General features: G+C 40.6%; 1 protein-coding gene across 10 annotated transcripts in view; it reads left to right on the plus strand.

The window, feature by feature from the left end:
- Positions 1 to 27,700, plus strand: part of adgrl3.1 (adhesion G protein-coupled receptor L3.1) — a 125,765-nt gene that overhangs the window by 35,939 nt on the left and 62,126 nt on the right. For all 10 annotated transcript variants that reach the window (XM_069697415.1, XM_069697417.1, XM_069697416.1 and 7 more), the window contains exons 4-5: positions 2,414 to 2,627; positions 20,604 to 20,713. In XM_069697415.1, coding sequence (XP_069553516.1) covers positions 2,414 to 2,627; positions 20,604 to 20,713 — 324 coding nt within the window. The remainder of the gene's footprint in view (positions 1 to 2,413; positions 2,628 to 20,603; positions 20,714 to 27,700) is intronic.

Genomic DNA, 27,700 nt, shown 5'->3' on the forward strand with positions numbered 1-27,700 from the left:
TGTGTGTAGTGAGGACTTTGGAGGAAGGTTAAACGCTGCAGTTTTATAGGTGAGGTAGCTGATATAAAACAATAAATTAAAAGGCGACAGACGAGACAGAACAGTGTGCGTGAATCAGAGCATTTACTCCTGCTCATGAAGGCAGAGTGGTTTTTAATTGGAACACAGGCAGACCCCTCATTTGAATTGTGTGTGTGTGTGTGTGTGTGTGTGTGTGTGTGTGTGTGTGTGTGTGTGTGTGTGTGTGTGTGTGTGTGTGTGTGTGTGTGTGTGTGTGTGTGTGTGTGTGTGTGTGTGTGTGTGTGTGTGTGTGTGTGTCATAATGCTTGCTTTATGCCCAATGGGCACCCTGCAAGGCAACACTGTAAGACATCTGATCCAAAGCTAGTCTAGACAGCTGCCTTACAATACTGTGTATTGATCCCCACACGCTTCAATTAACCCTCTCTTCAAAATTATATTCATGCTCACAAAGGCAGTCCTGACACAGCTATTGAAAAGCTCATAAACTAACACTTGTATTAACACAATCATGACCCAGTGCAGCTCCTCTTTCACACACAAATACACATGATGCCCCTCAAATCCTCAGCTACTACAGAGACACGCATCCTGTCAGAATGTGAGCTTAGGATCTAATCATAGCCTGCAGTCATATATGTGCGTGTGTGTGCATGTGTCTGTTCATTAGAGAGGACATTTTCAGTAAATGTCACTTATATATCAGTCTTATCTCTAAGCTAGCCCTTGCCATTATCAGTGTTGTGCCCTCAGGTACCAGCACGACATAGATATTGGCTCTACTGGCTGTGAATTTCTACCTCTACATTCCATCACTTGGAGCATTTGTATGCATGTGTGCTCCTGTGTGTGTGTGTGTGTGTGTGTGTGTGTGTGTGTGTGTGTGTGTGTGTGTGTGTGTGTGTGTGTGTGTGTGTGTGTCTGCGTGCGTGCGTGCGTGTGTGTGTGTGTGTGTGTGTGTGTGTGTGTGTGTGTGTGTGTGTGTGTGTGTGTGTGTGTGTGTGTGTGTGTGTGTGTGTGTGTGTGTGTGTGTGTGTGTGATGTGTGATGTGGTGAAGGGCAGTATTAAGTTGAGCGGGCCGGGCAGAGTGTCATTGAGCTCATTCAGATTCTTTGCTGCATTTGTGTAACCATGACGCTCGTCTATCCAATGAGAGAGCCAAGGGAGGGAGGAAACGGTTGCTATGGTTACCGTGACAGGGAGAGCAAGGAAGATGGTGCCGTGCCTTGCTTTTCAGGGATGTTGTAGTCTGTATGTGTTGATTGTTGGTGTTTTCATACACTTCACGTGTGCACATATTTATTTGAAAGGTCTTGACAGATGTGTTCTTCGAGCTGTAAGCAGTCTCACTCACTAGTCTCTGCCCACATGCTATAGACACTAGTCATGTCTGGATTTAATATATTTTATTTGTTTATTCAACAAGGGAAATGCATGATATGTATATTGCACCAAATATAGCTGGTGAGGCAGAGGTAGCTGTTGCCACACAGTATGATGTCTAAAGTTAAACATAATCAAATCTGCATTAATATTGCAGTATGGATTGGAGATGACAAACTTGAACAACACAAGCGAACACCTGAGCTGATAACTTATCTATCAAGGGATGATGGCTGATGCTCCCAGGGATTTCTGCTCTCAGGAACAGAGAATAACAACATCCTAGCTACACCACAACAACCCAAAATCCCTGGGAACATGCAGCTCCACACCATCAATATCACATCACTCATATCTGTCTATATCACAACTAATCACAAGAAAATATGAATGAGGTGTTTAAATACAACGCTTAATTAAAGAATACGGACATGTGAAAGTGATGAGTGTAGTTACTCTTTATTTTTCTTTTTTTCTTTTTAGATAACAAAGGAGAAGCATTAAGCGAGTAAAGCAGTAAAAAGATTCACTTCAATAGATTCAGCCTCACTGAAATTAATGACGTTTCCTATTTTAGTGCAGTACAAGTGGATGTATGCATCAAATATGCAACTTCTGAGAATAATTAGGCATTGCTATCTTTGAATAATCGCTGCATCTTTAAGTGTCTGTTGAAACTGCTAAGCAATTACTCTTTATTTAGAATAATTTCAAAAATTGTGAACTGCAAAGCAGCAATTCCCAAGCTGGTTCACTTGCAACAGCGGACACAGCCTTATGAAAAGTATTCTGTGATGTCATTGCTTTTATATAGTGTAGATAATTAAGTCTATATGGGAGGGGTACAAATGCAATTTTAGTTGAACACAACATATTCTTGTACAACATAGGCGTCCACATAAATCAAACACAGCTCTACCATTAGGTCTGGTATTCCAGTATTCCAGTAGGTAGGCCAGACAGTACACCAATGAACTCTTTTATACCAATGTGTGTTTGTGTGTCCAGTTTATGGCCGTGCCCCCATCCCTATGGCAGTAGTCCGCAGGGAGCTGTCATGCGAGTCCTACCCCATCGAACTACGCTGCCCGGGCACAGATGTCATCATGATCGAGAGCGCCAACTACGGCCGCACTGATGACAAGATCTGCGACTCGGACCCCGCTCAGATGGAGAACACTCGGTGCTACCTGCCTGATGCATACAAGATCATGTCACTCAGGTCAGTGAATGTCTAGGATTGAATGAACGAGACATGTGGGAAGTACAAATGTTTGTGAGGGTTTAAAACTCAGCGTCTGATGCTTTGGAGCAGAACCATTTCAATTTTCTGAGGACTGCAGAACAAAATTGGACAACCACAGTGAACAAAATTAATTGTGTTTTGCTTTGTTAATTATGTTTGTCCCATGGTATGGTTTGGCGCAATGTTCTAGGTGGACTAATGGCACAAAGACAGAGCCAAAACAGCAACACTTTGAATTCCTTTACTTCTTTAAGTCTCAGAAATCCCAGCTACAGTAGGTATATAGTGTCAGTCATTCTTTTAGAATTAATCCTGGTCAAGTATCTGTGTCAAGTTCTGAAGTACTTACATGTTAACCCACTTTCAAAAGGTTTACACCAAACAACAGCAACATAAATAGACCCAACACCTGCCAAAGTCAGTGGAAAAAAGGACAAAGTTGATGGACAATCAGTAGAATCCAGGGTAACCCATTACCGGTTCTGCTGCTCACAGTTCCTTCTGTAAATGTAGTACAATGCCATAAAGCTGCAGAACCATGTCAGACAATGGACATTTCGCAGGTAACACTTCCCTGATATGCCTCTCCAGTGTGACTGCCTCCTGTCCTGACACTGCAACAGAAACTATAGCTTTAAAAAAACATTATTGTTTTATATTATCGACAATGGTTACAATACATGTTTAGTTTAGATTTTCTTTGATAAAATAACAATTCTTGAGATGTGTAGTTTATGACTGTGACATTCCATACTATTATTACGTGACTGTCACAAATTTAGACTTGATACATATGGATTAGGTATCCCAGTTTCATTATCCGACAATGGCCTGATTCCCACCCATGTTTGGAAGTGACTACAGGGGCCAAAACTAATTCTACACACAGTACCCCATAATGATAACGTGAAAAAAGTTTCTTTGACATTTTTGCAAATCTATTAAAAATTATATATATATAAATAAATATATAAAACGTATGTTCAGGGTTGTAAATACCAGCATTTGTAAGCGAAATAATAAACACTGAGGTACATTTGGACAAGCTAATCAAACAACATAGCAACAGTTTAAATATAATTATCATCCCTAAAGTGCAAAGTATAATTTAGGATTAGAAAATTACTTTTCTGTATTTCACTTCTGTAAAGGAAAAGCTGTGTTTATTGTTTGGGCTGCAAGATCCAATAATTCTGTCCTGTCCCCTACCTCCTTTCCTCACTTGACAATGTACTATAATAAACAGTGAAGAGTTACTTTAATAACAATAATTATTTTTGTTTTACCTTGATGATTATGTTACCACCTGCTTTGTAAACAAAGATTAGGTATTAGTTTTTCTGGGACTATCTTTTGGTATGGAGGAGTGGTCTTTTAATAATAATAATAATAAACTTTATTTGTATATTAACTTTCATACAAGAAATGCAGCTCAGAGTGCTACACAGCAAGATAATTACAGATATAAAGGAACATTTAAAAATATAGAAAATAAATTAGATAAAACAGATAAAATGCATAAGAAACAGATAAATTACATAAAAATTAATACAAGTAGACTTGATTTGCATCGTTCTCTAGGATTCAATTTATGATATGAAGTCGCGGAAACAGCAGTTATAGCAGTTGTGCGTCTTGTGCACTTTTCTAGAACTTTACTTCACAGTCTATATTACCCAGTAATACGCTAGAAATTAAATCTCCTTTTCTGCTGTGGTCTTAGTAAATTCATTAAGGTAGACTCGTCAGTGTCCCTCCAGGTTTCTGCTAAACCTCGGTTAAAAACTCACACGGGTCCAACCCGTTCGTACACTACTAAAATTCCATTTTCACCAACATATCAGTCTTTTTAAGTTTTATCAAAATATATAGTTAAAATATAAAATGAGCAATATGCATTTCAAAGACGTGGTAGTTCAAGAGCATTGCAGGTGCGAGAGAGCTTCAGCAGTCGCTAGTTAAAAGCTAAAGTAAAGAGATATGTTTTGAGCTTTCTTTTGAAAGTATAAACTGAGCAGCTTCCCTGATATCTAACAGGTAGTTTGTTCTACAGCTTTGGAGCAGAACTGACAAAAGCTGAATCCCCAATTTTCCTTCAGCTGTCGCTGGGAACCTCCAATAAACCAGCAGCAGATGATCTCAGTGTTCTTGAAGGCTCATAGTTAACCAGAGAGTTAGCGATGTAACTCGGTCCGAGCCCATAAAGAGCTTTGTATGTGAGGAGAAGGACCTTAAAGTCAATCCTGTGTCTTACAGGCAGCCAGTGCAGAGCAGCCAGAACTGGACTGATGTGCTCTCTTCTTTTGGTTCTGGTTAATACTCAAGCTGCAGAGTTTTGGATGAGCTGAAGTCTCTCTGTTGTTTTCTTTGGTAGGCCAGTAAAAAGTGCATTACAGTAGTCCAGTCGGCTAGAAATGAAGGCATGAATCAACTTTTCAGCATCTGTGATTTATAAACGGCCGCACCATGGCGATGTTTCTGAGGTGGAAAAAATAAGTTTTGGTTTTTGGTCAGCTGTATTAAAATTTTACTTTTATATACTGTAGTTGTGTTCACTACACTCTACAATATCAACCTTTTGTCCAAAGTCAGTATAATGGTGGGAACTAGTAACTGGAAAATAATAGCGGCACAAAAATAGTAAAATCACGTGTTACTTTGACTTTGAGTGCTCTTTACTGCTGTCCCACTATTTTCTCCCATGTTTTTCTGTCTCTATAGTTCTGTTATCTTTCCGCTCATGCTCTCTCCGCTGTTTCCCTATCAAACCACCTGTCTGTGTAATGTGGCGGTGCTCCGACTGCGATTGCTTTGGCCTGGCTCGGTCTCTCTACTCGCTCTGGCAGCTGCTGCTTGTGTGGCCACTCTCCTACAGCCCATTCCATCCATAATTTATACACAGGCACACACACACACACACACACACACACACACACACACACACACACACACACACACACACACACACACACACACACACACACACACACACACACACACACACACACACACACACACACACACAGCATGTACCACACACAGCATACACTGCCCAGGGGCTACACCAGACTTTAAGCTCCAATTAGCAGAGCCAGAGGCCAAACTTAATCTTCAGGGATCCTCTGTGGAGGTGACTCAGACCGGAAACAACTGTTTATCACGTATATTTTCAGTGAGTGTTTGTGTGTGGTGCGAGAGGCTCTGAGTGAGCCTTTGTTTGTGTCTACGCACACAATATTGCATGTGCACAGACACAAACGAAGCTCTGATATGCAGTGAGTGTGTTTTAAAAGCACCAGCGTTACACATAAATGCACTCAGTTCATATTTGAGTGTGTGCTCGTGTACATGTCCAGTGGACGTGTGTGTGCACTTGTTAATACACATTGAAGGCTTCATCAGGGCTTTTGCCCATGCTTTCAGCTCTTTCCCATAACTGCACATCCCTCTTCTTCACTCTGTTTCAGCCTGTCTGGGTTCCACTCTCTCATTCCCTCTATGTCTGTATCATCTCTGGCTTTCAAGCTCAGCTCAACTGGCTGATAAAATCAGAGCATGTTCCGCCTGCCCAGTGTTTCCTCAGTATCACATTCTCTCTTTGTTTTCCTCCCCACCACTCTCCAAGACCAAGAAGTGTGTGCGTGCATGTGCGTGTGTGCGTGTATTTGTGAATGTGTGCATGTGTGTGCGCGTGTGTATGTTTGTGTGTGTGTGCCCATACCACATAATTGGTCTTGATATCAAAGCCTCATATCTCCGGAGGGTCTCACAAGGCTTCTCAGGCAACCTAGAAAGGACCTGATACCGCTGCATTTCCCAGATTATCTCCCCATTGGGATACACTGGGTTGAAGGGGAAACGAAGCCGTGGCCATGAAAGTTACGCTTAATCTGTTTTAGTGATATACTGGCCTCAGTTCAATGACTCACTTTATTTTATCGGGTTTGAAGTGAAGGGCCTCTATTTCAAAATGGCTACTGAGAATTATTTGTTTAAAGGTCTTTAAGAGTTTTCTTAAAGTTTTACCTTTTGATAAAAAAAATCTTCCCAATTGCACTAGATTCCTAAATTAGGATCAGTTTCAATGTTGAAAGCTACAAATTACTGCTGGGAAGTATGGCCCAAAAATTGTATCATTGTATTTTTACGATTCTGCCGATTTCTTGGTATATCACAATTTTATTTTAATTTATTTATATTTGTGTATTTATATTTTTTCATTGACTTGGCCTATATATAGGTTTATATTGGCTTATTCTACTCTCAGCAGTATATACAATATAAAGACAATTTAATGATCGCATGTATGTATTACGCAATAGGATAAAGAATCTGTGTTAATTATTATTTTCTTCTTTGACTTGGTACTCTGGAAAATACACTGACATTACAATACATCGTTACACAGTCAGCCTTTCTTCTTTTTTTTCTGTTCCTGAATGTACTGTAGCTTCTCCCAGCTGTTTACAGACTGTTAGGCTACACCTGGCTAGCTAGCAAGTGTACCCAGCATGCCGTTTGGTGATATTATTTTATAAACGTACAATCAAATTGTACATACAAATTGTTGTGTGATTGACTTATTAAAGAGAATTAGTGGTAGAATATTCATTGTTGTGTCATAAAGGTATAACTGTAACTGTTTTATGCTTTCCATTCATCACAACAGAAGGGTAGTCATCTGGATGTAACCTCAGGCTGATGAATATGTATAGCTCGTTGTCTAATTTGAAGTAACAGCAGTTGTTTCATCACTTTGAATAATTAATTCATATTGCGGCTTAATTAAAAACCTGTATATCGGATGAACTGGTATACCACCCAGTACTCCTGCTAATGTTGGTTAGGCAGGTTGAGTTGAGTGTACTTCAAAGTATTACTAGAGAGAGTTATATCAGCAAAACAGAAACATTTGAAGGTCGTTTGTTCAATTGTGCACAGGGGGAGCGGTGCAAGTCAAAATGTTGAAACGCCTGCAAATTGGAGAGATTTATTCACATAAAAAACAACTTGGTGGCTTCTGAGGAGATGCTCCACAATTCACTCCTTGTCCCTTACTGATACTTGAGTGCTTCATGGACCAAGTGCCTTTCAGCGCACTCGCTCTCATTCTCCCTCTTAATCTCACACACATGCATTCGGGCACTTGAGGCTGGGAGTGTGGACAGTCTGAAGAATGTGTAGACAGCACACACAGGCTCACAAACTCTGTTTTTCTACCTCTGCCACAGCTATCGTGTTAGAAAATTACTTCTGGACTTCAAACAGACTTTCCCCTGACACCACTATACCACCTCTCCCACCTCATCACCTTGTTTGCCCTTCTCCCTTCCCTTCCCCTCTCCCTCCTTTCTTTCTCTCGGTTGCTGTCCTTTTTCTCTCTCTTTCCTTTCTTCTACAAAAAAAATCCTTCCACATAAAAGAAAACCACTTTGACAAGAAAGACTCGGGTGGGGAGTTGTTCTATTTTCTCCTATCTTCTTCCTTTCTTTGCTTTGGGAAGTGTTAAATAACAACATGCTTTATTTATTATTCTCCTATCTCTCACCCTCTTGATATCTCTCGCCCGCACTGTCACTTTTCCTTGCCACCATCTGTTTTAGCTTTCTCTGCCATTCCTGTTTTTCCATTCGCTTTTTTTTTTTTTTTTTACTTTCCCAAGTTCTAGGAAAAGGTGGGGTTGAGGCTGAACTGCATCGGGCTTATTAGTTGCAATATACTACAGTTGATGATACCTTCAGCGGCCCCAGGGAACCTAAGTGCACCATCCCTGTAAACACACAACTGTGCACCAGCCCTGTGTGCGCACATAAATAAATACACATAAATGCATGCATGGACACGTGTGCTTGCTCACTGATGCAGTCTCACACATTCTCTTTCCCACCCACACACACACACACACACACACACACACACACACACACACACACACACACACACACACACACACACACACACACACACACACACACACACACACACACACACACACACACACACTTTGAAACAAAGTGAGAGTTTCTCATCAGTTCCCTGAGCTTGGTCAACTTCTTCTGGCAACCTGCCCCTTCAGAGCTGAATCTCAGCCTTCAAGGCACCAGACTAGTGTGCCAGTGCATTTGTATGTACATGTTTGAAATACATGCTTTCGTGTGAACGTGTCCATCTGTAGTTGTATTTTTTTTGTGTGAGTGTGTATGTGCGTACAGTGAGCATGCACTAGCAACTTTGAACCATTCACGCGGGAGACTGTAAAGAAACCTCTGAAGTTATATTCCTTTGACTCTGAATTATAGAAAACCACTTGAATCACAGACTGCAATGTAGTGTTAGCCCTGTGCTGCAGCCTAAAACTATGTGAACTATGCTATACAGGCTGGCACTTTTTTTTTTTTTGTCAGGCATACCTGCACTTCATCTGTCTTCTCCATCTGAGTCTAATCCATCTCTGTAAAGACAGCAGAAGAAGAGAGGAGGAACAGATAATGACAACGAAACAAATAAATAAATGCTGTGAACCTTACATAAATCTTACACTTCTGATGATTATTCCAGCCCAGTGACTAAGTACAAAAAACAATATTATCTGCTAAATTGAAGCTTTGCACCGAGGCTGTGACACTGTCTTGCAAATGCGGTGTGTTTTGCAAAGGTGGACTCACCAGGGTGTTAACAATTATATCTTGTTATTATATCTATGTCTGACTTTCTCTGTCTCGATCTGTTCACTCTTCTCCTCTCCTTCCTCCATTAACTATCCTGCTTCCCACTGAATGAGGTCATTTCTGGAAATGTCCTACTTAATGTGTGTGCGTGTGTTGTGTGTGTGTGTGTGTTGCTGTATGCAAGTGTGTGCTGCCACCGTCATATAGTCACCACGGTTACATGAGATGCCCTGCGGCACCCTAGGGGCCCAACTGTCACCCTTGCTCAGTGCAGTAATTAGGGCCCACACACATATATGCACACACACACACACACACACACACACACACACACACACACACACACACACACACACACACACACACACACACACACAGATAGATGCATAGAAATGAAGATATACTCAAAGATCGACAGATTCAGGAACAGGTCAAGGTGTATATAGGAACCTTCCTTTATATATTAGACGGCAAAGACCTTATATGCTCCTTTGAAATCTCATCAATAATATTTTTGTCCTCCATCCACCCACTTGCGCACAGATATACATCCACCCTGACTGACAAGTGTGCTCTTTTCCCCAAACCTCTGTGTTTCCACATGTTGAAGTCTCCACTGTCTGACCCGCTTCTCCTGTCACCATGGCTCTGCTAACCTTAGTTATCATGCCTCACCGAGCACCAAAAGCTACATGGCTGGCCGAGAATGGCCTAGACACCACACACTTTCTCTTTCTCTATCTCACCCACACACACACACACACACACACACACACACACACACACACACACACACACACACACACACACACACACACACACACACACACACACACACACACACACACACACACACACACACAGTCTGACACATCCAGAGACGAGCACGTGAATCAGTGCCTCAGACATGCTGACATGTAGACAGTGACTGACTACCTGACTGACTTGACACTTTGACACTGAAGCACAAATTCAAACCAGGACACATATAACAACCCCCCCCCCCCCCCACCCCACCCCACCCCACCCCCACCACCACCACCACCACCACCACACACACACACACACACACACACACACACACACACACACACAGGCACAACACCTTGAATATAATTTGTTTTTGTGCCACACGAGGTGTGGCTGACTAAATCCTACAAGTCAGTGTCTCGGTGTGGTGTGGCTCTATCATCCTGATGGTGCTGGTGTCGTACACGCTCCTCTGCTTCTCAGCAATCGGGAGAGACATTCCGGCAGCATGAAATGCTACTCCTCTTTTAGCTTTTAGGAGGATTTGGAGTTTGTGTAAGTAGGTGGTTGGGATTAAACTGTGAAGACTGAGGTGTCACATAGAGAAATCCACAAACAGATGTTAGGCAAGACAGAAACGCAGGGATATCAGCAAAGGAATTTTACTAGGTGAAATTGGGAGGAAGACTTCCCGAGTGTGTCCTGGAATCGGACGACGTGGAAGTTGCCATGGTTACCACTGGAAGAGGGGAGGGGAGGAAAGGAGATATGGCGGAGCTCTTGGCCGTGAACCTGCCGGAAGATAGAAGGGGAAAAAGTGTTTGTGTTCATCATTTATTCACCTCTGTGTATAATAAAACAAACATTATTATTATGAGGCAGTTTTCATTTTGTAAAACACTTTATTATCTCAAATGATAATATTCTGTAAAAACTTTCTAAATAGGATATTCTAACAATTGAGGTCATTTTAAAAGACCGAATTAACATGAATTACACATCCACTTTCTTTCCATAATTAATTTCATTGTTGCCTAGCATGAAAAAAACGTCTCCTGCAGCCACATTGAAATCAAGCTGTGTTGTCACCCTGACCATTTTTTCTCATATATTATCTTAACAATGTCACAAGCATTATGCAGGGAGCAGAAATATGTGCACGGTTTTCATTTGCATAAAAATAGTCCTCTATATGCAGAGAGAAAGCTTACAACTACTGTACCTCAATTTGAAAATGTTTTGTCTTTTCCCAGAAATGTGCCAATGGTTGATTTCCCTGACTTGACTGTAGTTTGTTTAATTGGACTCTGAATCAAAATTGTATTCATTTCATGCTCTACACTTGACTTGAGTGGTTTCAGTCAGTCACTTTCTGTAACTGATATCTTTCAGGATACAATTTATATTTTATCCTATTGTACATCTATGAGAATGACAGGTGAACAAGGAGGTGCTGCGTGCAGTGTCAACAGTAAACAGTGCAGGCACATGCAGTGTATTGCGCAGTATATATTGCATATTATATGTCAAAAATGAAAAATAGGAGAGAGTGGCATCCTCCAGCCAAATATTAATAAAGTAAAATATTTCAAAGTTTTTTCCCAGTAGGCAAAACAACATCAGTTTACCTGTGGCTTATCTTCTTGAGAGCTGACAGAAACACATTCAGGGACTGCTGTGGAGTGTGTTAGTGCGTATGTGTGCATTTATGTGTGTGTGTGTGTGTGTGTGTGTGTGTGTGTGTGTGTGTGTGTGTGTGTGTGTGTGTGTGTGTGTGTGTGTGTGTGTGTGTGTGTGTGTGTGTGTGTGTGTGTGTGTGTGTGTGTGTGTGTGGGAAAAAGACAAAGAGAGAGACAGGGCTGTCATTTCTTCATAAATGTGGTATGGTGGTGCTGGCACAGAATGTGATGCAAGTGCTTCACGATACCCCATGGTAGAAATATATACAGACTTGTACAAACACACAGGCACCTGTCTCTTGCTCCCTTTCCCTCCGTCAATCACAATCCCTGCATAACTCTTCAATTACTTACTACATCTCAGTTCCTCTGCATCCTTCCACACTTGCTGCTCTTTCTATTCCTTCTGTTCCGTCCCTTCCCATCACTCCATTTGTCCATCTCCAAATGGGCTCACTGTATACAGTATGTGTGTATAACCACATCAGGGAGCTAATAAAGCAGGAACGAGGCCAGTAGCCGAGGAATCTCATATGTGGTGTGTGTGTGTGTGTGTGTGTGTGTGTGTGTGTGTGTGTGTGTGTGTGTGTGTGTGTGTGTGTGTGTGTGTGTGTGTGTGTGTGTGTGTGTGTGTGTGTGTGTGTGTGTGTGTGTGTGTGTGAGGGAGGGAGAGTGGCCAGTCTAACAGCTTTTTATCCTGTAGCAAGATACAGTAACTATGCTCTGTCTGCTGTCAAATGGGCTTCCTGAACTCCCGCAAGACATAAAGAACCCTGTGAAATCATCTCTCCTCCATCCTTTTGTGATTTTCACAAAGTATCTTTTATTTTATGGTTTTCTCATCTGCAATACTCCCTCTGCTTAATGTTTTCCCAGTTTGTCAATTTATGTTTAATTTCTTTTCAGAATGAGTAACACGCTTATAAATCTTTTTTTTTCTTTTCTTAACATAGCACATATTTTTGGCTCACTAATAATGTATTTTTTCAAATTTTATGGATGATATTGTACTGTAGTTTAATAGTGGTATTAACTTGTCGCAATTCCTTTAAAGTAGTGTTTATTTTCTTTTATGTTTTACTGGAATGACAGCAAACAGTAGAGTAAAGTCCATAGTGCAAGTGAATTTAGGCTGTGTCCGAATGTACTCTTCATGAGTTAAACGGTTGTACTTAATTAATCACAGGTGTGTTTTGGGCATTATATGAAATAAACCAATCAGATCTCCTATCTCCCATTCCATTTAAGACCCAGGTGCACTTGCACCTTGGTGGATTGCTATAATATCAGAGGGATCTGCAGAGGGAACAGATTTGATTGATTGCAGATTAAGTAGATTGATGTAAACAATAATAATCTTTCAAATTTATAATCTTATTAGTCTTAATCTTTTGCATGTTTGTACACTGCTGCAATTCCCTTTGCGGGACAAGCTGAGTGTAAGCTCATTGTGCACCCGACTATGTACACGCATATTACTATCCTTATAATGCGCCTTTAAAATAACCGTAAAATACTGCACCATTGACTTTACACCAGGTTTTTGTTGGTCAATGGTGCAATCACTTTTCACTGCATAGCAATGCACCAACAATACACCTGACCACACCTCATTTTAACACCAACAACACTTAGATGGGCGCAAGTACATTTGCTATGTAAACTCTGTGGGTGCTGGACAGACAAAATGACAACTGCATCAGTCTAAATCATAGACACTTTTGTGTTTAATTAACAAGGCAAACATGGTCACAAGGCAACCGCTGATTCATAACTAAATGTCACTTTATAGTTTTCATAGGTACCAATCTCTTTTACTTTACGCTCTTAAATTATTTATTTTTTCCAATAATTTCAGGTTGTGCTGAGCCATCCCAACCATCCCCACCAGTAACTCCACTGTCTGCCTGATTCAGGGTTTATGTATGATTCCAACTGTCAAAAGCATAACATGTTTTTCCAGTCAGTTTTCTACAAGTTACCTCACAGTGTGGGTGAACAAGCAGAGAAGAATGAGATGGTGACATTATGCGCACCATGAATCCATATTTCCATATTGCATGTTCCGACCATTGCACAACTCTCTGAGGGAGCTCTACCGAGATATTTCTTAATACTCTGAACCGTCAGTGTCCCTGCTAGTGTGAAAAAAAGAAGCCAACAGATGCTCAGCAATGCAGTTATGAAACATGTTGCAAAATAATTCAGGAACTACAATGTAGGTTTTTGAATATTTTGTCTTTTATTAAAAAAAAAAAAAAAAGCTTTAGAAATGAACATATCTTGGTTCACTACTTCTGAAAGAATACCTGTAACATTTTATTCTATAGTAACTAGTAGTGAACAAATTAAGGTTTTGGAAAATCATTAATCATTATATTCACATTCAGGAGTAGAGAAGTACCCATGGCTGTAATGAGAACTGGATACCACATTTAAAATAGGCCTCATTATTCATTCCTATGAAAGTTAAGTCTTAATTGATACCTACTCCTTAAATGCATCTGGCAAGCTTTTGTGGGCTTCCTCGCTCTTCTGCATTTCTAGGCTGATAGAGCACGTGCACTAAAGTCCTTCTTCAGTCAAACTAGCTAGGAGCAGCCTGAGAGTGGTAAGAGTTTTCCACTTGTCCCTGTCATCACACATGTTTTCCTTCTTGTGTTTCCAGTGTTTCCATTTTTCCCAATATTTCCTGCTGCCGGTTTTGTTTTTGAGGTCTCACGTTTCTTCTCACGTCTTCATTTCCTGCTCTTGTGTTTTTCCGGCTTCTATAATGATCTAGCCCACCCTGATCAGTTTCATCTCTCCCTCATTGTCCTCCTCTCCTCATCCTCCCTATTTTAAGATTTAAGGGTGATTAAAAAAAAAATTGAAAATCATGACCCATCCCTAGTATGCAGTCAGTGTTACCCTCTTTTGTGTGGAGAAAATATTAGAAGAAAAATCGAATAGTTCAGAGCGAATTTCGAATAGTAGTTCTGCTTGAAATTCACATAACTAGTTTTAGTACACTCCACTTCTGAACTCAATGCACCACTCGCCAAACTGTGTGACTTCCTGTGAGCTCCCTGCACACATAAATGGAGTTAAATAAAATAATCATGTGGCTCCTCCAGGCTTTACAAATGTTATTGGACTGAACAGGTCAGATTCTGTTAATATCATATCGGTTGTGACCATAGACTGTATATAAACATGAATGTAGTCTCGGGGTCTGAAAAGTGAAAGTGCCCTAAAGTGCAATACCACTGAGGGCTGCTAGGGGGTGGCTTTAAAAATAATTGGCACAGTTAAATACAAAGTGAGTCAATTTGATCACAAGCTATTATGGTGCCATATTATGTTGTAAATTCACTACCTCTGATCCATGTTCTGGTGGTCCTTCTTAAAATAATTCCATAATTAGTTAGATATTTGCTATGTTTGTTATGCTAAGCTATACTAAACTAAACTATGTTTGGGCGCTTGCCTGGTTTGATTTATAGGCCTGGGGTGCACTCAGGGAAAAATGCTTTTTGGGCCAGTGTATGTGTCACATGATAAACACAAATGATACAGTAACCCAGTGTGGCCACTCAGCCAAAATCACTTCGCATTCCTTCCCAAGTTCAGTTTCTCCATGTCTCGATGTGTGTAAGTCAACATAAAGATTGCACGCACACACCAGCTGACAGCAAGTGGTTGTTTGTTGTAACGTTGAGCTTTGATTCATTGTTGAAGGTTTATGCAAATTAAGACATCACCAGTTTAGGCTGACTGCCCATGTGAAATAGTTATTTACATATAAAAGGACATATCAACATGAGTAAAAGTGGGTCGGTTAGAAAATCATAGTGACTATTAATCTAGCTATTTGATTAATTGTGCAGCCTTAGAGTTATGTGTCTGCCAAAATGTTATGCATTGAATGTGTGTAGATGCATTCATTGATACAGTTTGCATATGATGCAGTAGCATTAATCCTTATTAATATGTATCACAATCAAATATACATCAAATATATATGGTAAAAATGTAGTTCTGGAAATGTAGAATCATTCTATGTTTATCTGTATGGTAATATACAGAATGTGTTGCCAGACTGTCTGAAATCACCGTCTTGTTCATTCATTCACTACTCTCTGTAAAATGCATGTTATTGAGTAGTAAATTGAGAATTTAGACCCTTATTGATTATTGGCAGCAGTTTAGTCATGCAATTGTCATTGTGGTATCTGTTACATTAGGATGAAAGTAGAGTACATACCATGGACTCTAGTTTTTTGTTCCATAGGGGATTTTTTTTGAGGACACATCATAGTGAAGTAACAGTGACAGACAGTGAATGGAGCGCACTACATTGTAAGAGTGTGGAGGAGTGATGGAGAAGGTTTGAATATGTGTATAAAGGTCTAGTTCTGTTCTGGGATGTTTTTATAGTCTTAACTGACCACAGTCAGTCTGTCTGTCTGCACTGGTGTTTTTCTATGTGTGATGATATTCAGACACTTTCCAGAAAGTTTGAATGAGCTAAGCATGTTCACACACTCGGAAAGTGCTCTGGAGTGGTCTGACTGTATTCGAACGTTGATTACAGAGGACTTTGCTTAAGCTTTGTGTGTCACTCACTCTCAGACACCTCTTTCAACTCATGAGGATTAGTTCCCAGCTCTCAGTTGTTCTGTAGTTATATAGTTCTTCAACACATCTGCATTCGAACACATAGACACACGCAGGCACTCGCACATTCACACTCAAATATTTATTCCCTTTTACATCTGCTCACAGACACATGCATGTGCTCGCACATATGCAAAACCCGTACCCCCATACTCGCTCCACCAGCCAGTGTCAGGCTCATCAAGTCATTACGCAGTCAGTAATGTTTATGAGGGGTAGAGACAGAGAGACAGAGAGACAGAGATGGAGTGAAGGGAGGTCTGCCAAACAAAGTGAAAAACATCAGAGACAATAACAACAGCAGCACCCACTGCAGCATCGCAGCTTTCTCTTTCCCTGCCTGCCACAGCTCGGCTTTGTTAGTGAATAGTTTGTTTGTGTGTGCTTTTCTATGTGTGTGTGTGTGTGTGTGTGTGTGTGTGTGTGTGTGTGTGTGTGTGTGTGTGTGTGTGTGTGTGTGTGTGTGTGTGTGTGTGTGTGTGTGTGTGTGTGTGTTGCACGTTGCAAGAAAGAAAGCCAGCGGGCAAGGCGGTATCCAGGCCACTGCCTTGTTTTGATGTGGTCATGCTAATTAAAAAAAAAGAGCTTTTCTGCCAACACCAAGAGAAACACACAGGAAAAAATATAAAGCCATTTTGGCATTTGAAAAAAATGGTTGTAAAGGTGTGCGGGGGTGTGTGTGTGTGTGTCTGTGTGTGTGTGTGTGCGTGTGCATGTTCTGCATCTACATTAATCATGGGTCAGAATGCAGAGACGACGTGAATTGAGAATTTCTACTGATGTTTTTATGTTTTGTTAGGCTGCTGGATAAATATGTTGGTAGCGAGGGAATGAGAGTAACAGAAAAAAAGAGAAGGAGATGGCGGTACAGGGGACATAAGGGAGTCTTTTTTGGATCTGACTCAGACTACTGGCTTAGACAGAATGGTGACGTCAGCACAGGCTTTACTAAGGATGGAGGGATTGAGAGAAACAGAAGGAGCTAAAGTTGACGCCCTGCGGAAGGCAGGGATGAGAAAGGTAATAAGGAGGGAGAGAGGACAGAAAGAAAGAGAGAACGGCAGCAGCAATAAGAGGCCTACAACATATACCTGGGTGTGACTTCGGGAACTGCAGCTAAGTGGGTTTAAGACAGATAAACAGACAGAAAAAAACCAGACAGTCGGAATGAGAGACAAAGAAGGAGGAACAGAGAGGAATAATTCCTAGGTGGGAAGGATGAAGACAAAGGCTGAAAAAGAAATTGGCTTATTATCTTGGCTTAGAGAGTGTGGGGGAGAAAGGTAGTGCAGACAAAAATAGACGAAGGAAGGAGTGATAGGGGAGAGATAAAGCCAGAAGAGAGATTATGTCAAATCTTTGCTCTATACCCTTTATTTAAAATACCAGTCAATAACCTTCAGTGCTTTATGACTCCGTCATGAACGTTTTGAGCCAGTTTTTGCAGTATCATAAAGCAGACATAAATACACATACCCACAGCGAGTACAAGTTAAATTTACTCCCTTTTGCTTTTTTCAAACCCATTTGCATCTTTTCTTTCTTGTAGCCTGCCTGTTTCGATGCTTCAGGCTTTTTTTTTAACGCATTGTTTTTTCAGTTATTTATGCATTTTGTTGGCTTTGTACAATGACTTATTGTTATCTTGTGGTTTCGCTGCCCAGTTCACTTGGATCTTTTTAGATTTGTTTTCCTTCTTTAGGGATGAGACATTGTTTCTGTAAAGCCCCTGGGTTTCTTGCTGCTACCAGTGTTGAAGTTTCTTCACCTTAAAGTCGGTGTGGAAATAATTAATCCCACAATTGCGCCTCTGGCAGCACTTTTGAGCACTCAGAGTTTGAGTGAAACGGTTAGCTCTAATCGCTTGTCTCCCAGTGTGATGACATCATAACCAATAGACCTTTTTTACGCCGGGAAATATGTCCGTCAATGTGTGGTCATTAAATGGGGCTTTGTGCTTTAATTCAACACTGTGGGTCAGCCGGTCGTATCCATCGGTGGGTGTTGTGAGCAAAGTTGAGGCGCAGTGTCAGTTTTGTGTCCCCCACCAAGTCCACAACTTGCACTGATGACAGGTGACCGATGATGAAGGCACCGGGGCAAGAAATTAAAAAGCACAGAGGCGAGAAAATGGAAGGGAGGGAGAGAGAACAGAGGACGGCTGGGTATTGTTATTAGAATAAGACAGACATCGCAACACATAGAGTTTTAAACCTTTTAAACTCCAATAACCCTTCAGTGGACCACAGACACACTGGGCAGCCAAACACACCAATAAATGCCATGATGAGTAGGTCTCTGTAGCCTGCATTAGTTCTCTGTGTTATATGTGAATATTAGACTAAAAAATTAAATTAGCTGTCATGCATATTTCATTATGCAAATTGTTGAATGACTGTAAGGAAAGAGGCTTAAGGGGTTTCGCATGCTCATTAAGAATATCTCAATGGGAGAATCTGAATGTTTTTAATGTAAATGCTGTCTGTTTGACAGGTGTGCAGAAGGAAAGAAAGAACAGTTTTACTAATTGAAAGAAAATATTCAGAGGAGAAGAGAAAAGGCTCATCTGCTCTCTTAAAATAGCCCTTCTCTTCTCCTGTGTCCTTTGTCCCTATTCTTGTACATAATATATTCTTCATTCACATTATTTCAATAATTTATTTAAACCAGGAAGTGCCATTGAGATAAAGTGTCACTTCAGTGTGGGGTAGCATTTAATGTTATTACATATATCTATCATGATAATTTATGGGCTTCAGTTGGCGTCCCCCAACAAATCATCTGTGGTTGTGAGGAGGGGCCTTGGTGTGTTTAATTACACTTACACATAAATGTCATGACTTTTTTTTTATAGCCGCACACCTACATGCATGTAAACACAAACCCTGACAGGCACATAGTAAATATACCTAATACGCTGCCTTCCATAACCTGTGTTAATAAGAGTGAGAAATACTTACATTTTATGTGTCAGAGGAGAGGGCCCTCCTGATAATTAGAATTAATTATCTTCAGTCTGGGGCAAAATACTCTCAAAGACAGGTTATTGTTCTTACTGTACACACAGAAATGCACACACACACACACACACACACACACACACACACACACACACACACACACACACACACACACACACACACACACACACACACACACACACACACACACACACACACACACACACACACACAAACACACATACATACACAAGTGTCCTTGTGCCACAGCTCTTCAGTATCCATTGTGGGTTACCTTGTGTACCAGTGAACTCAATGATTCCATTAATGTAATGTTCACTGCAGGTTCACCAGTAAGGGCGTATTGTCTGCTCTGTTGTCAACATAAAGGATCCTTAAACACAGATGACTCTGAAGAGTCAGGGTAAATGTGGTGTATTACATTAGTGAATCTAATAATACATTTCACACATCACGTGTCTGGATCCGGGTATTGTGTTATGGAGTGCATTGGCCCTAGCTAAAACAAATGCAGGCTAATACAATGGCCTTGCAATAAATCCTGCCTTCATGAAAGCTGCGATGTTCGGTTTATGTGGAAACTGCTTTCGAGTGATGTTGATTCAGCTGTTCGATCACTTTGGAAGATGGAGTTTGTAGTGCCACAAAATTTTTATTCTGTTACACTGTTTATTTTATCAAGCTAATAAAAGACACATTTCTGTGTAATGCATACAGTTCAAGCTGAATATTAATTGATTTATAGCAGAACTGTTGTATGTATATGTTGTATTGAATTTCAAGGATTTACTCTTTCCATGAAGCAGTGCATACAGTAGTTTGCTGCCAACGGTGTCATGACAGTAACGACCAAACCTAGCATCATTAGTTATTTAGCTCTCATCTGTAAAGTGGTTTAGGATTAAGTATGTTTGCCTTTTTATTAGCTCAAGAAAAGTTTGCTGTTTTTCATTGAGGTTTCAGCCCAATTTGAACTTATTTTATTCATTTAATGTTTAATTATACTTAATTACTGCACTATTTTTGTGAAATACATTTTTAAGTGGCTCAGAAATTTGGGTCACGACTTAATGACAAAGGAAAAATATGGGTCCTTAAGCTGGACCAGTTGAAAGCCACTTTATTAGACCAAACTAGTTTTAGCTAGATGTTGATTTATGTGTGAATCTGCATGTATTCAACATATCTGCCTCCTTACCCATGTTCTCCATGTAGATGTAACAACCGTACCCAGTGTGCAGTGGTGGCCGGACCGGACGTCTTCCCTGACCCCTGCCCCGGCACATACAAATATCTGGAAGTCCAGTATGAGTGTGTCCCTTACAGTAAGTACTCCTCTTTTTTAGTATTTGAACTTTTTTGATCTCGTATATCTGTAATGTCACAACCATTAGTTATAAGATACTCATCCTGAAGAAAATTCTTGCACTAGAGCTTGCTCAAAAGTTAATAGCTATAAAGTATATAAGAATTAAATGCTAACACAAATGCCTAATAGAATAACAATAACTGAACCAAATAAATGATCACAAAAGTAAGAAAATTTAGTCAAATCAGGTAACTTATTATAAAAGTAAAACTGGCAATGAAATTGTAAAAAAGTAATTGTACTCATCCACATACATCCACACTACAGTATGGCAAATGTGAATGAAATGTGTCAAAAATACTGACAGCCTTTAATATAATCTAATTTGAACTTCTCATCAATGTTTGCTAAAAAGTTTTCCCATGAAACGACTGCAGTTTTTCATACGGTCTTAACTATACCTACTGTATATGCCCTTGGAATCCAAAATGAACTGCGGTAATGTGATGCCAGAGTACGTTTTTGGGGGACGTTTTGATGAAATCACTCCCTGGGGAAGTCTGAGGAAGAAAACGAAAGATAGCCTAAAATTGTGGCAGATGGTGATATGACCTTTGACCAGGTAGTAACAGTCTGGGAGGTTGTAGTCACTGGAGTGAAATATTCATGGGACACGTTAACAAAATATCCCAACAACTGCAAAACTTTTTTATTTTTTATTTTTTAAACCGGCACAGTTTCCCCCTAAATCTAGGTTACAGCTCACTGCATAATAAATGGGTAAGGCATCTGCGTGGAGACTTAACGGATTAAAGACATCTTTTTGTCCTTGATGTTTATTTTACACCACGTTCCAGATGACAGGGAATGTGGTGTTTGTCCAAAGGCTAAGGTAAAATGCAACTTCTGTGGCTGTTTTATGAAAAAGCTAAATCTCCTATTATTCCCCCAAAGCTGCCTCTCTCACTAATACTTTTCTATCACAACAGGTAATAGGATTTATTTTGTTCACCTGGCAGGTAAATTTTATTTTTGACACATGTCAAGGTGGAGAACCACACCAGAAGATAAAAAAGCAGATGAAACTTTTTTTTTTTTTTTAACGTAAGAAAATACAAAAAGCTATTTGTCAAAATTACAGGGTACACTTCAAATACACTGAGAAAGGACGCATTACTCAACAAGTAAGAAATACTGGCACTGAAGTGACTAGTTGACCCACTACACATGTAGCAGTTTACAAACATAACTTCAATGCAAAAATGTATGACAATTACATTTATTTTAATACAAAATATTTCATGATTTTTGGAACATGGTGTCCTTTGTAAAGTTCTCATAAATTCACATTTAGAGTGAAGAAGTAATGTGGATGTTGAATGTGTGTCTATTTTTGTTTGCATCCGATTCTGTATGTCTCATCGCTGTGGTGGCATGACTCTCAGTCATAAAAGACAGGAGAACATGCAAAATTGGATTTGGAAAATTTATTTTCTGCATATTTACAGGCAAAAAAAAAGTTAATTTCTAAAATTGCATTTATTCATGTTTATATATCTAACTGGCCAAAAATACTGAGTCACAGTGAGCCTTATTAGTTTCTGAGACATTTGAAGTAAAATGATCTTCATCAGTTTTATGAGTCACAGCATTCAAACGTCTCATCTACCTTCAAGAAGAAAGAAACAAAGATTTTAAACTTCAGTTTTTGTGCTTAGTTCCTCCTGCAGGTATCAAAGTCTTTGTCTAACATAGTCTCCAGCCTTGGCACCACTGTCCATACAGACGGCCAAGGTGATCTCCCACACTGAAGCATTCAATTATGTCTGGCTAAACGGCTCTTGCCTGGCGTCTAGAATGACCAGCAGATTAAATAATAGGACTATCAGAGCCCTCTCTGGAGCAGATGGAAACACAACCTGATACCTGCTTAATGCCCCACCAAGCACACACACACACACACACACACACACACACACACACACACACACACACACACACACACACACACACACACACACACACACACACACACACACACACACACACACACACACACACACACACACACACGCACACACACACACACACACACTCACACTCACTCACTCACTCACTCACTCACTCTGCACACACATCCAGGCATCGAAAAAGAGTCCGTGTATGTTTTGACTCTCGTCTGATTCATTTGAGACTTTTCTGCATGTTCAGTCTTTATCTTCGAAACTGCGGGCCTGCTTGAAAACATGGCACTACTAATGTCATAGATTTGTCACTGTAAAGAAACGTAGATGAGGAATAACTGAGCGCAAAGGGAGATGACTGCGTGCTGATCTGATGAACAACAGGTCAGTCAGGGTAACATTTCTCCCCGCAAAAATAGGCAGCATCTGAAACCAAAGTCATCAGAGAGCTCAGCTAACAGAGGGAGGGACATAGTGAGGGAGATGATGCACTGAAAGAGAGAGAGTATTGGACAGAGAGAGAGAGAGAGAGAGAGAGAGAGAGAGAGAGAGGGAGCTTTTGACAGTACATTAACATCTTGTGTGTACTGACTGAATTGTTCAGGCTGGATCAGGTAGCGCTGTGATAAACTACCTGGCTCCTGCGGGTGCGTTTAGCCATGAGAAATGTTTCACAATGTTACAGAGAAAAATGTTGTATGAAGGTAAAATAAGTCCTTGGGTACTGTGACCCAACACTTTGAATTGTTTTGTCTGAGAGTAGATCCAGTTGTACGTGTTACGACCCTATAGACAACCCTCATATTGGATTCTTCAAATATTTATCAAATTACTTATTTTGGAAAGGCGTAATAATGTCTGAAGAAGGTATTCCTGCTCGGTGGCATTCAGGCTGGAGATTCAGCCGTCAACAATCACAACGGCCTGCTTGATAAAGCAAATCAATGCTGTCAGTGGCATTGTTGTGAAAGATGCATTTTGGAAGACATTAAGTGCTGAAATATCTCCAAAATGTTGCCATAAATCAAGATCGATCAATAAAGGAGGCTTGTTTTCTGAAATATATGACAGTGTACTCAAACTGTCGTGTTTCAAAAATGAAAACAAGCTGCCGCTGATAAATTATTGCATTTACATGTGAAGGCAGAGCTGGCTTTAGTGCTCTCAAATGACTGTAACATCAAGGGACATCTATAACTCAAGTAGGTCTCCCTCGACATTAAGCACACTGGTAGCACTGTTTGTAGAGCGTAAACACCTGACCTGCAGCAATCACCTCTGAGGCCAAGTGTTGCTAATCACAAATTGACTGCATGGAGAGAAAATGAGCCGAGCTCCAAAGAGACACAACTTTACACTGCAGAGGTACTTTTCCTGAGCGGCTGCCGTTCAAGTAGAATTGGCATGCTTCCCTCTACATAGATATTGTAAACAATTCTCAAAGTGGGTTGTAAAACAGGTAATTAAATTATGTACGGTTCAGTTTTCAGTGAAATTTTGCTCCTCCAGCTACCGTCCTTTTTTTAATTATTTTTTTTTTTTGGATTTTTTTGGCTTGAGCTACCTTCGCAACTCTTCATCTCTCCTCACTGCACTGCAGGTTTTTGGCGGTTTTCCAAAGCTACAATCAAATGCTGCCTCTTTCTCTCTCTGGCTCTCTGTGGTATGAGTGTGTGGCAGTCATGTGCCAAACTAGCCAGCTAGCTTTGGCAGTAATTAGCCACCTGTGTATACTTGCTCATTGCACTGCAGGTGGACTATAAATATCCATACATTAGAGCACTGCTGCACAAAGTACTTCTCACCTACATGGATGGATTTAATCTCAACAAAATATGCTACATTCTGCAGAAAAAGATATATGATACGTATTGTTTCACTCATGTTCATCCATTAAAAACAGGAAGGAACACTTGGGATTGTGTCTATCCGTTTCCTCATCTTCATGCAGTATACCCTGGTTATCCCAGCTGCTGTTATGAAGCAATTAGCCTACTACCACATTTAGTGTATTAATCAGAAAAGCCAGTGATATGTTATGCAATACCCATGCAGTCTATTTTAGACAATAGAACTTGGCTCAGTAGGAAAGCTAATTAAAAGATAAAATCACCTTCTTGTCTGTCCAATTAAAGACTTCTGTCAGATTGGACCCTTGGAACAACTTCATCACGATGACATGAGAAGCTCTGTTTGTGTGTGTGTGTGTGTGTGTGTGTGTGTGTGTGTGTGTGTGTGTGTGTGTGTGTGTGTGTGTGTGTGTGTGTGTGTGTGTGTGTGTGTGTGTGTGTGTGTGTGTGTGTGTGTGTGTGTGTGTGTGTGTGTGTGTGTGTGTGTGTGTGTGTGTGTGTGTGTGTGTGTGTGTGTGTGTGTGTGTGTGTGTGTGTGTCTGTATGTGCATGTACAGTATGTGTGTGTTTGTGTGGGCACATATGCAGGCATTTTTGTGTTTTCCAGAGAGAGCAAGGGAAGATGGGAAAGGAACCAAAGACACAGAAGGAGAGACGGCAGAGCGACAGCTGAGACAGAGATAGAGAGAAATAGGTTAGACGAGGCCAGCAGACGAGGAACAGAAAGAATGAATTAACTGATAAAAGACACTGTGTGTGTGAGAGGTGGACAAGGCTTGGTTTGGGGTGGGGGGGAGCGATAAAGATACAGAGGAGGAAAAAGAGAGAATAACCGAGGGGAAAAGCACAGGGCGATATAATGAAACAGACTGTCAGGTGAGGATGAGAGGACAGGAGGAAAAGAATAGAATAATGGAGAAAGAAAGAAGAAAACGTCTGTGTCCATAAATGACCTTGAGCTGTAGCCAGCTGAGCTGATTAGAGATCAGAGATAATAGTGGTAAGGCTGCTGTCGCCACCCGTTGTCTGCAGAAACTTGCACGCGAGCGTGCCCACGCCCACACACACACACACACACACACACACACACACACACACACACACACACACACACACACACACACACACACACACACACACACACACGTACATGCACGCACGCACGCACATGCACACACACACATTACACACTGGTGAGCACACACGGTCTTTCCTCCTCGACGGATACCTTATTAATAAACCATACGTTTTCAATAAAAATGCTAATTATCTTTACACCGGAGCGCAGTCAGGTTAACACTGTTTCTGTATGTGTGTGTGTGTGTGTGTGTGTGTGTGTGTGTGTGTGTGTGTGTGTGTGTGTGTGTGTGTGTGTGTGTGTGTGTGTGTGTGTGTGTGTGTGTGTGTGTGTGTGTGTGTGTGTGTGTGTGAGAGAGAAATAGAAATAGAATGGGGAAAAAAAAACTGAGAAGGCATTCAAGATCCAGTGTAAAAGCTGTTCATGTGATTACAAATTTAAATAAAAAACTGAGAAGATTCTGCTGCAGCTGTTAATGGATAATTAGATGGTTTTCAATAAATGTGCAAGTAGACAGGCGACACATCTTCACAACAGAGCATTGCTGTCAGTATTATTCTTCTGCTATTGTTTTCTAATATTCATTCAAAGCCTTGATAGGAATAAATGAGCTGAAATGTTTTTTTTTGTTTTTTTTTCCTTTCTGTAGCTGCATAGATAACTATTCAGTAGTGCTTTTAAGTGCTTTTGCAAATGATCAGTCAAAGATACTGGACTGATAAAAACATGCCTCTACCTGCGCAGAATTCAATTACGAATAACACTGAGGAAGAGATTGAGAGATGCTTTCTTGTTGACGTTTTCATGAAAACAAGGACATTTTCTAGAAAGTTGTCATTGTCCATATTTTTTTTCCTTCTTTTTTTCACCACGCTCAGCGGCTGAATTAGCAGTAGCACAAAAGACTCCTCATCTCTGACATCATCCCGCATGCTTGAGCTGTACCCTTGACAATACCTTGAGGTTTCAACAAATGCCTTTTAAACCTATATTCAAGCTGTCAAATCCTGTGCTCTGAAAAATGAATGATTGTGATTTATGAAAAAACTTTTCATTTCTTCTCCTTGTCATGGAGATTAAAGCCCACCTAAAATAAAATCTTGCAATGAGCTCACCAACAGAGACGCCCATTAATCGAGTGAAAGAATGAGGAGCAGTATAAATCCAATGACATTTGTGTGACATTTAGTGTACTTGTTGCCATCACACTTTTTCATTTGAAATCTATTATTTGCTGGCAACCTTGAACTCCACATGTTTTTTCTTTAATGTATGAGAGCTTCAGGTAATAAGAAGGCCTTGTTGTTTGGTGTCATTAATGCCCATCTTCTCAACCACAACGTGTCTCTTTGTATTGTATTGTATTGTGTGTGTGTGTGTGTGTGTGTGTGTGTGTGTGTGTGTGTGTGTGTGTGTGTGTGTGTGTGTGTGTGTGTGTGTGTGTGTGTGTGTGTGTGTGTGTGTGTGTGTGTGTGTGTGTGTGTGTGTGTGTTTTTAGTACATTGATATATGTTGTTCCATCGCACACACCTCTCTGCGTAGACAGACTATCTGCTTTCTTTCCCGGCTTTCCTCACAAGGGAATGGCTTCCTTGTGGTGAACCATTTTATATCTTAACTTGTAACAGCACACTGACATAAGCGCTGGTGCACACATGCATATACACACTTGTTTTAGGTTTAACATGATCTTCTTCCAGAGATTGGTTATTTATCGGGAGTTGTCCTAAGCCGCACCAGTTACCATGCATTTTTCATGAGCCTTGGATTTGATGGTTGCTTGTGTGTGTGTGTGGGGGGGGGGGAGGTATGTGAGTGTGTGTTTCTGTGTGTCACATGTGTTTATGCATATCTCAGGGTTGTTGATGAGTTTTGGCTTTAATGTGTTAAAGAATTCATTTATGCGCTGCGCAATAGGAAGTGCACTTGTTCTATATATAAGTATGTGCTGTCTGAAAGTTCTTAAAAAAAAATGTCTTCAAGAACTCAAGCCTCTCCTCTCCTCTCCTCTCCTCTCCTCTCCTCTCCTCTCCTCTCTCTCCTCCTCTCCTCTCCTCTTCTCTTCTCTCTCCTCTTCTCTTCTCTTCTCTTCTCTTCTCTTCTCTCTTCTC

The sequence above is a fragment of the Brachyistius frenatus genome, unplaced genomic scaffold (genome assembly GCF_029030835.1).
Source record: "Brachyistius frenatus isolate BFR_SWC_R1_liver_20210118 unplaced genomic scaffold, ASM2903083v1 Contig_23, whole genome shotgun sequence".
Lineage (NCBI taxonomy): Eukaryota > Metazoa > Chordata > Actinopteri > Embiotocidae > Brachyistius > Brachyistius frenatus.